General features: G+C 35.9%; 1 protein-coding gene across 1 annotated transcript; it reads left to right on the top strand.

Annotated features, from left to right (window-relative positions):
- Positions 1 to 366: 366 nt before the first annotated feature.
- On the top strand, positions 367 to 1,689 carry LOC141513830 (large ribosomal subunit protein uL4-like). Its single transcript, XM_074224030.1, is given in 2 exon segments — positions 367 to 1,087; positions 1,089 to 1,689. Coding segments are annotated over 2 exon segments (1,290 nt in total). The 5' UTR covers positions 367 to 376; the 3' UTR covers positions 1,668 to 1,689.
- Positions 1,690 to 9,768: the final 8,079 nt, after the last annotated feature.

The raw sequence follows: 9,768 nt of genomic DNA, 5'->3' as shown, positions 1-9,768 counted from the left end.
CTTGTATTTCTTTTTTTCTATTTATTTTTCTAAAGCAGTAGAGTTAAGTGACTTGCCCAAGGTCACACAGCTAAGTAATTGTTAAGTGTTTGAGGCTGAATTTGAATTCTGATTTTCTTGACTCCAAGGCCTGTGCTTTATCCACTGCACCACCTAGGTACATCACTGACTTGTATTCTTAATTGTATATGTGCCACCTTACTCAGACTTAACTATCTATGAGTGAAGAAAATTTTAAAATAAAATTAAAAAAACTATCATCAACCCACAGGCCATAAAATACATAAAGCTCTGAAGTCCCAGGAATTGTCAAGGAGAAATGAAAGTCCGACCGGTCTTTATATGAGAAAAGTGCCTTGACTCTCTGGTGCCCGCCATGGCTTGTGTACGACCCCTGATAACTGTGTACTCCGAAAAGGGGGAAGTATCTGGCAAAAATGTTACTTTGCCTGCAGTCTTTAAGGCTCCAATTCGTCCAGATATTGTGAATTTTGTTCATACCAACTTGAGAAAAAATAACCGACAACCTTATGCTGTCAGTGAATTAGCAGGTCATCAGACCAGTGCTGAGTCTTGGGGAACTGGTAGAGCTGTTGCTCGAATCCCTCGTGTTTGGGGTGGAGGGACTCATCTCTCTGGCCAGGGTGCTTTTGGAAATATGTGCCGAGGAGGTCGTATGTTTGCTCCTACCAAGACTTGGCACCATTGGCATCGCAGAGTGAATACAAGGCAAAAACGATATGCCATCTGCTCTGCTTTGGCAGCCTCTTCCCTGCCAGCACTGGTCATGTCAAAAGGTCATCAAATTGAAGAAGTTCCAGAACTTCCTCTAGTGGGTGAAGATAAAGTAGAGGGCTATAAGAAAACCAAGGAAGCAGTTTTGCTACTTAACAAGCTGAAGGCATGGAATGACATCAAAAAGGTCTATGCTTCTCAGCGTATGCGAGCTGGTAAGGGTAAAATGAGAAACCACCACCGTATCCAGCGTCGAGGACCTTGTATCATCTATAATGAAGATAATGGTGTTATCAAGGCCTTCAGAAACATTCCTGGTATTACTCTACTTAATGTGAGTAAATTGAACCTGTTTGAGACTCGCTCCTGGTGGACATGTGGGGCGTTTCTGTATTTGGACTGAAAGTGCCTTCCGCAAGTTGGATGATCTGTATGGTACATGGCTCAGGCCTGCCACCCTGAAGAGTCACTACAATCTTCCAATGGACAAGATGACCAATACAGACCTTACCAGGATTTTGAAAAGCCCAGAGATCTGGAGGGCTCTCCGTGCACCACGCAAGAAGATTCATTGACGAGTACTCAAGAAGAACCCACTGAAGAACTTGAGAATCATGGTGAAACTGAACCCATATGCCAAGACCATGCACCGGAATACAATTCTATGCCAGGCTAAGAATCGGAGAATCAGAGAAAATAAAAGAGCTGCTGCACTAAAGAAGATTATGGAGGCAAAAAAAGCAGTAGATGAGAAAAAGAAGAAGCTTGTAGGTAATAAGAAACTTGCAGGAGCAAAGAAGATTCCAGGGCAGACGAAAACAGCAGAAAAGAAGCCTGAAGCAGCAAAGAAAACTGTGGAAAAGAAGCCAGCAGCTGAAAAGAAGCCTGCCGCACTAAAAAAACCTGCAGCTGAGAAGAAGTCTGCTGCATAAACTTGGCATATCAGTTAATCCATTGGGCCACCACACTCTGTTGTGTGTTTGTTTTGTGAATATCTAAAGAATAAATATTCAAAGTGGCTTTGGAGGAAAAAAAAAGTGCCTTAATGTATGTGGCTGCCTCTTCTAGCATCTCAATAAAAAGCACAATGTGCTTCAGATCATAAAAATAAAAATTTGCTAACCATTGTGACGGGTTAGTGGTGGTGTGGGGGTGGGAAATGCATGTTTTGGAAAAGACAATATATAGATGGGAGTACTAAAGATGGGAAAGGGTAACTTTATGGATGAAATTCACTTTTTCATTCAAGGGTCCTACAAAACTATTGTCAGAAGATGTCCAGGTGAACCAAAAGAGCTAGGAATCTTCATTAGACTGTAAAGGATCTATTTTTTAAATGCATAAGGATTTGGAGGGGAGAGTTAAAATTATTATTGTTATTATTTTACTGCCTGTGGACTTGGAAATCTTGTTCTCATTGTGATGAACACAGATAAATATACTGATATATTAAGAATATTTGTTCTGGAATTATAATGTAATTATGATATATTATAATTATATTGTAATGCAATGTTCTGTCACATGTGCAGACCACATTAGCTTGGTCAGCTAATGCAACATCCATTTCCATGTGGAGGATGCCTGTGAGCTTGCTTCTGGGTGAACTGTAATAATGTGCCTTGGAGACACTATGGAGATATTTCATACAGGCTCTGACTGACAAACCTTACGGTAAAGGGGAGACTCTGACTAACTTCAGAGATATTCAAAAGACCTATCATTTTCAGCTACTGCTTCTTTTCCTCTTGTTGGTCTTATAAGATCTTAGTGACTTTTCTGCTCATGATATCTGGTGTAAGACCATTCAAGTAAGGGAAAGAGACTTTTCCATCTAACAACAAACGGAATAGAAAAATAGATTTCAGACTTTAGGTATTTTTTAAATTCAGATTTTACAGGATGAAAGCATGAGAAGTGTCACCTTGCTTTGGAATAATCTGTTTCAAGAAATCTAATTTCTCAAGAAGGAATAGTATAACTGGAATGTTATATCCATCTTGCTTAGCAAAAATCCTTCAGTTTATGTTGTAAAAATCCTTCAGTTTATGTTGTTTAAATAGCAGGAACAATAAAGATTATGGCTAAATTTTTTTCAAAGAGATATAAGCACTGACTCCTAGTAGTTTGCCCCCCAAAAAGTATTTTAGGAGCTACTCTGTGGACTGATTCAACCATTCTAGAGAGCAATTTGTAACTGTGCTCAAAGGGCTATAAATCAGTCCATACCTTTCGATCCAGCAATATCCCTGATAGATCTATATCCTAAAAATATCTCCCAAAAGGGGGAAAAGACCTATTTGTACATAAATATAGCAACTTTTTTTTTCCTGGTGGCTAAGAATTGGAAATTTAGGTGATGCTCATCAATTGGGGAATGGTTGAACAAATTGTGATATATGACTGTGATGTGTTACTATTTTTCTTTAAGAAAAGATGAACAGGTTGATCTTAAAAAAAAAAAAAACCTGGAAAGACTTATATGAACTGATACAAAGCGAAATGAGTAGAACCAGGAGAATGTTGAACGCAGTGGAATAATATGCAATGACAACTATTCTTAGCAATACAATAACCCAATACAATCCTAAAGGACTCATGATAAAAAAAAATGCTGAATGCTTTCAGAAATAGAACTGATATCTGAATACAGATTGAAGGATGCTACTTTTCCTTCTTTCCTTCCTTCCTTTTCAAATCTCCTTATACAAAATGATGAATATGGAAATGATTTTACATGTATAACCTACATCAAATTGTTTACTTTTTCAAGGCAGAGAGGAGAGGAAGGAAAGAGGAAGGGATAATATTTGGAACTCAAAACTTAAAAAAAAGAAAACAAATGTTAAAAATTGTTTTAACCTTTAATTGGAAGGGAAATAAAATATTATTTAAAAAATAAATAAAGGATAAAAAAATCTTTAAAAAAACCCCAGTTCTTGAGTTCTTTATAACTACCATATAGTAAATACCTGTAGTCTTCATTTTGATAAAACATGAATTTAGGCTTAAATAAAAAACCAAAAGGAAATAGGTATATGGATATGTGATTCTGAGATTAAATTTGTTTCAAAAATAATCTAAAAATATAAAAACAGCAAAAAAAAAAAAGAAAGAAATTTATCCAAGGAAGATAACCATGTTTCAATTATCTGGAAAGTTGTCTGATTCACTACAAACTAATGGGCAATATAATCATGTCTACACTTTGAAAACTAGATTTATTAATATGACAAAAGTATGATTTTTATGGCAAATTATAGACAATATGTCAAAATTTGGTAAATTTAATGCCAAAATTATATTGTTTTTAAAAAAGCAAATGAGGGGAGGCTAGGTGGCTCAGTGGATAAAGCACCGGCCCTGGAGTCAGGAGTACCTGGGTTCAAATCTGGTCTCAGACACTTAATAATTACCTAGCTGTGTGGCCTTGGGCAAGCCACTTAACCCCGTTTGCGTTACCAAAAAAAAAAAAAAACCTAAAAGCGAATGAATGAAAAAGATGAAAAACTTCCTGTTTGGTTTTTAAGATGCGAAAAATTGTAAGGTTTATTGTATATCAATAAATGTAATTATTTTTCAATTTAAGAATCTAGTAAATTTGTACACTACTGTGCTGTTCTTTGAGTGCTTTTCCTCAAACAAGACCCTCCATCTCTTTGGTCTGGAGATTTTCTTTGACTGTCCCCGAGCTTGTACTATTCTCTCTGCACCTCTCCAATTTCCTAGCTTCCCTGGTCACCTTCAGATTCCAGTTAAAATTCCACTTCCAACAAGAAAACTCTTCCAGGCCTTCTTAATTCTAATGCCTTCCTTCCCTCTGTTGATTATTCCTAACTTAGCCTGCCTGTATCTTGTTTGTACATAGTTGTTTACATGCTGCCTTCCCTATTCTTGAGAGGGGAAGATTGTCTTTTAACCCCCCCCTCCCTTTTTTGGTATCTTTATTGATTGCCTGAGATCGTCCTTCAGTCTGATTATTCATTACTAACCTTTTTTTTCATACTTACTTCAATGTCTGCTCCTTGCTTCCCAAGCTCTGCTTTGAGCTTCCTGTGTTTGAATGGATGAGGAGACAAGTTGACATTTCTGCTTCCCCCTTCCTGGTCTTCACCTGGAGGTTTTTTCAGTCTTTTGATTGTTCTTCCCCTTGCCTGTGAGGTGTTTACTCAACATTGTAGCATAGGTCTATGTGACCTTGGCAAAAGACTCTGCGTGCGTGTGTCAGAGAGAGAGAGAGAGAGAGAGAGAGAGAGAGAGAGAGAGAGACACACACAGAGATACAGAGACAGAGAAAGGGTGGGAAAGAGGGAGGGCTACAATATATACATATCATATACATATGAGTGTGCATTTACATGTACGTAAAAGCCTAACAGGCATATATACACATAAATATGTTTGTGAAGAGAGACACACAGGCCTAGGTGTACATACTCATATATATGTCTCTTTCTTAGAAAAATATATATGCATAAACATAATATATATATATAATGTAAAAGTCCAACAGAGGAATATATATATATATATACATAAATAGAGGTATGCATACATGGATGACATACATGAACAATACATGCACAATAGTCTTTTATTAGGAATACATATATATATATAATATGTATGTATGTTTATATCCATATACAAAACAGTTGTCCTTTGGTATCAAAAAGGATCAACCAACCAATAGATTGCTGATGCATAATATAATGAGGGGTATACTGAGCAAAGCATTCTTGTCATTTGACTTTTCCATAACTATTCCACCCCAAGACCTGAAACAGGACTATTGGTAATGGTTTGGATGCTGCAGGAGTATCTTGGTGTTTGAATTGGTTTCTCTTCTTCCTATATCATCAAGGCACCACAGTGCATCATCAATGCTGGGCAAGCACTAGCATGATTTCTGGCAATCGGATGTGACTCTATTCATATACTTTTGTGTGTAAAAATCTAACAGAAGAGTACATACACATTGATATATTTGTGTTCATATACAAATGCATATATGCATAATATACACCTATATAAATAGGTACATCTTAGGATGTGTATATATATAGTTATATATAGATATAGATATATAGGAATATATATACACACTCCTTTATACACATGTGTATAAATATATATACACACAGAGATATATAGTGTAAAAACCTAACAAAGGGGCAGCTAGGTGGCACAGTGAATAGAGCATGAGCCCTGGAGTCAGGAGGACTTGTGTTCAAATCCGGTCTCAGACACATAATAATTATCTAGCTGTGTGACCTTAGGCACGTCACTTAACCCCACTGTCTTGTAAAAACAAAAAAAAAACTAACAAAGAGGTAGATATACACATAAACATATGTATTTATGCCAAATATATACATACATGCTCCTTTGTTAAGAGCATATAGATAAGAATATACATATAACTTTATATATACACATACGTGTGCATATATGTGTGTGTGTCTGTGTGTGTGTGTATATATATATATATATATATATATATATATATTCACATGTGGACTTTAAAGTTCTTCACAATTTAACCTCCTGACTACATTTCCACCTGCATTATACCTTTGCCCTCTTTTCATATTCTGTAGTCTAATCAAGTCGACTTCTTTGTTGGCTCTTTCACATCTATCACCTTTGACTTCTGTTTCTGCCTCTGAACTGATTGTCTTCCATGCCTCAGATACACTCCCTGATAACTCCACTTCCTTGAATTCCTTATTTCCTTCAAGTCTCAGTTCAAACACTTGAATTCTACATGAAATCTTTCTTGATCCTCCCAACTGGAAGGACACCTCTAACTCCCTTAAATTTATTCTTTACATTTTCATGTTTTTTTGCTGACTCTTCTGAAACTCTTGAAACTTCTTGAGACCTGGGAGTATTTAATTGTATTCCCAGGACCTAGCTCAAGGTTTGGCATATAATAGGTACTTAATAAATGCTTTCTGATTAATTAATTATATTAGATGGAGTCCTTTCAGGAATATTGCCAAGCTTCCCCTCATGATGCACAGATTTCTTCAAAGGAGGTGAGATGATTCCCAAATTCACGTTTACCACTGTGCTTGTTTTTTTGAGTCTAAGTCTTTTAGTCCATGCTAAAGTGGCCGTTCATAGTTTTGATCCCATTGTTGATCTGCATGGGAGCTTTGATCCATTCTGTTTTTCACCCTGTATTGATTAGGCCAGTCTTAGGAAACCTAGTGATCCATCAGTTTTAAGAATTACAGGCATCTACTACCACACCTGACCAAGGAAATCTTTCTTAAGTTGTAGGATGGAGTAGAGTTTTTAATACAAATAGTAATAGGAAAACTAAAAGGGAGTTTCAGTTACAGGTGAGCTATTCAAAGCTTCCAAGACTCAGGGCCAATCTAACAGTCATTTTTTGGGTTTGATCAGTCATATAAATAGACAAATGGAATTACAGCTGTTCTGTATTAGCCTGCCAAGCAATGAACATTGGCCTACAATCATCTCTACTGATTGACAAAGCCCAGGGCATTCTGGGTCAAGTTTGGGACAACCTCCGAAGAAAAGATTATTTTCAAAGTTAGTTCCTTAAAACCTGTTTCTAAATGCAGTGAATTTTTTTTCATTAGACATCTCTTGAGGCAATTAACATTCACAAGCTAGAAAGCCTTAATCATTTCTATAAAATGTACAAAGTTAAGTCTATTACTCTTTAATTTAAGAGAGATCAAACATTTCAAATGAAATGCTTCCATGTTATTTATATAAATGCTCTTGATACAAGAAGTGAAGGATTTACTTCAGGGATATTCCAAGCACATTTAAAAGTTCATTTGTTTTTAGGGATTTGTCTTTAGTACCTTTGTGCCATGAATTATGATTTAAAAATAGATGACCATATCATCAACTCTCTGTACAGTATATACTGAATAGTAGTGGTGACATAATCTAAATGAACTTGCAAAAATCCACATCCTATCATGAATGCAGACATTTTTTTCTTAGTATTTATATATTTTAAAATTCATTTACTTATGAGATCTTTAGTTATTCTGCTACACAACAAAAATTTGGAAACTTTAAACCCATTGATCTCAGATTAATTTTCAATAGAACATTAAATTTAAATATTTTCCCTTCAATTATTTTGTCAAAGAAGCTTAGTATTAACAACAACAACAACAACAACATCGTTTTACAAGCCAGATTCTTACACTGGATCTTATATCCATGGTAAATAATGTTTGGCAAGGCAGACCTACTGGGGAAGATGGAATGCCAAAAGGACAATAAATATTACCCTTAGCATCATCATCATTTAAAACATTTACTGTATTGAACAGAATACAAGCTAAGATTTCTTTTAAATCTGACTTATATAAAGCATAAATGAAAACTATAATTGATGTCATTTTTAACAAACATTATTTTATTCCTTTTCTGGGTTAAGAATAAACTACTACCCATTTCACATTGGCACAAAATAATACCATCAAAAGAAAATTAAAAAGCTAAAAGTCATGAAGTCTTAATCCAGGAAGGGGAAGGATCTGGGAAGCTGGTGGTATTTTCCTTATTTTTCATTTTATCCATTTCATCAGTCATTCTCCATGAGTTTTCTGTTTAACTCTGCTCTACATCTTGAAACAATTTAGCATCATGGGTCATTTTCCCCCTCTTTTATTTTAGTATCTGGTTAAGAGGTATTCTTTCCTTTCAGGATTGTTCCTCTACTTGTGCCCTTGATTCCCGCCACTCTTGTCTTCTGCAGCAGAAGGTCCTCACAATTACTAGCAACCCCTTTAATCTTCAGTTTTTTTTCTTATCTCCTGATTCATGCTAAGTTACCTTCAAAAATATGCAAGTCTCTCTCTTATTTGAAAACATTCACTTATCACTTTCATCTTCTCAAATTGACATTCTATATTGTTCGTTTCTCTCACAATCAAAATCCTAGAAAAGTTGTCTATATTCATTACATTGCTTTCACCTCCTCTCACTCACTTCTCAACCCTTTGAAATGTGAATTCAAAATCATGATGCAATTAAAATTGTTCTCTCCAGAGTCACCAATGCTCTTTTTTTTTAGGTTGTTTTTTTTTTTTGCAAGGCAATGGGGTTAAGTGGCTTGCCAAAGCCACACAGCTAGGTAATTATTAAGTGTCTGAGACTGGATTTGAACCCAGGTACTCCAGAACCGGTGCTTTATCCACTGCACCACCTAGCAACCCCACCAATGTTCTTTTATCAACTAAATCCATGGTCTTATTTCAATTCTCATTCTTTTTTTTTTTAACTTCTTTGCATTCTTTAACATCATTGATCATAACCAGATAATCTCTTCCCCTTTAGCCTCTCTATTTCTTCTTCTCCTACCTATCTGGCTATTTCCCCTTCAGTCTCCTTTGTTAGATCATCATCCATTTCCTAATCCTAAACTGTGACTATAACTCAAGGTTATATCCTGTGCCACCTATTCTTCATTCTTCCCTCAATCTAATGTTGACATCAGCTGTGATAGGTTCAGTTATCATTGCTACATAGATGATTCTCAGTACTATTTTTTTTAATTTCCAATCTCTCTTCTAAGAGAATAGGGGATAGATATCTAGTCCTAATCTCTTGGGCTCCAATGCTCTTTGGATATCTTAAACTGTATATTTCCCCAATATATCAATATTTCTAATACAGAACTCATATTTTCCCCTAGACTCATCCTTGTTTCAAAATTCCCTCTTTTTATCAAGGATCTTACCAGCCTTTCAATCTCCTGGTTAATAACCCTGGAGTCATACCCATCTTTCTTTTCCTATACATGTCTAGTCAATTGACAAGTCAGGTTGATTTGTCTTCCACAACACCCTTTTCACTACAAACACAGCTTCATGCCTAGACTGTAATGGTAATCTCCTATTTGGTCTCCATGCCTCAAGTGTTTCTTTCTTTCTTTCTTTCTTTCTTTTTTTTTTTTGGTAAGGCAATGGGGTTAAGTGGCTTGCCTAAGGCCAAACAGCTAGGTAATTATTAAGTGTCTGAGGTCAGATTTGA

Source organism: Macrotis lagotis, chromosome 1 (assembly GCF_037893015.1).
Source record: "Macrotis lagotis isolate mMagLag1 chromosome 1, bilby.v1.9.chrom.fasta, whole genome shotgun sequence".
In the NCBI taxonomy this organism is placed as follows: Eukaryota; Metazoa; Chordata; class Mammalia; order Peramelemorphia; family Peramelidae; genus Macrotis; species Macrotis lagotis.
This window is presented reverse-complemented; position numbering and strand designations above follow the sequence as displayed.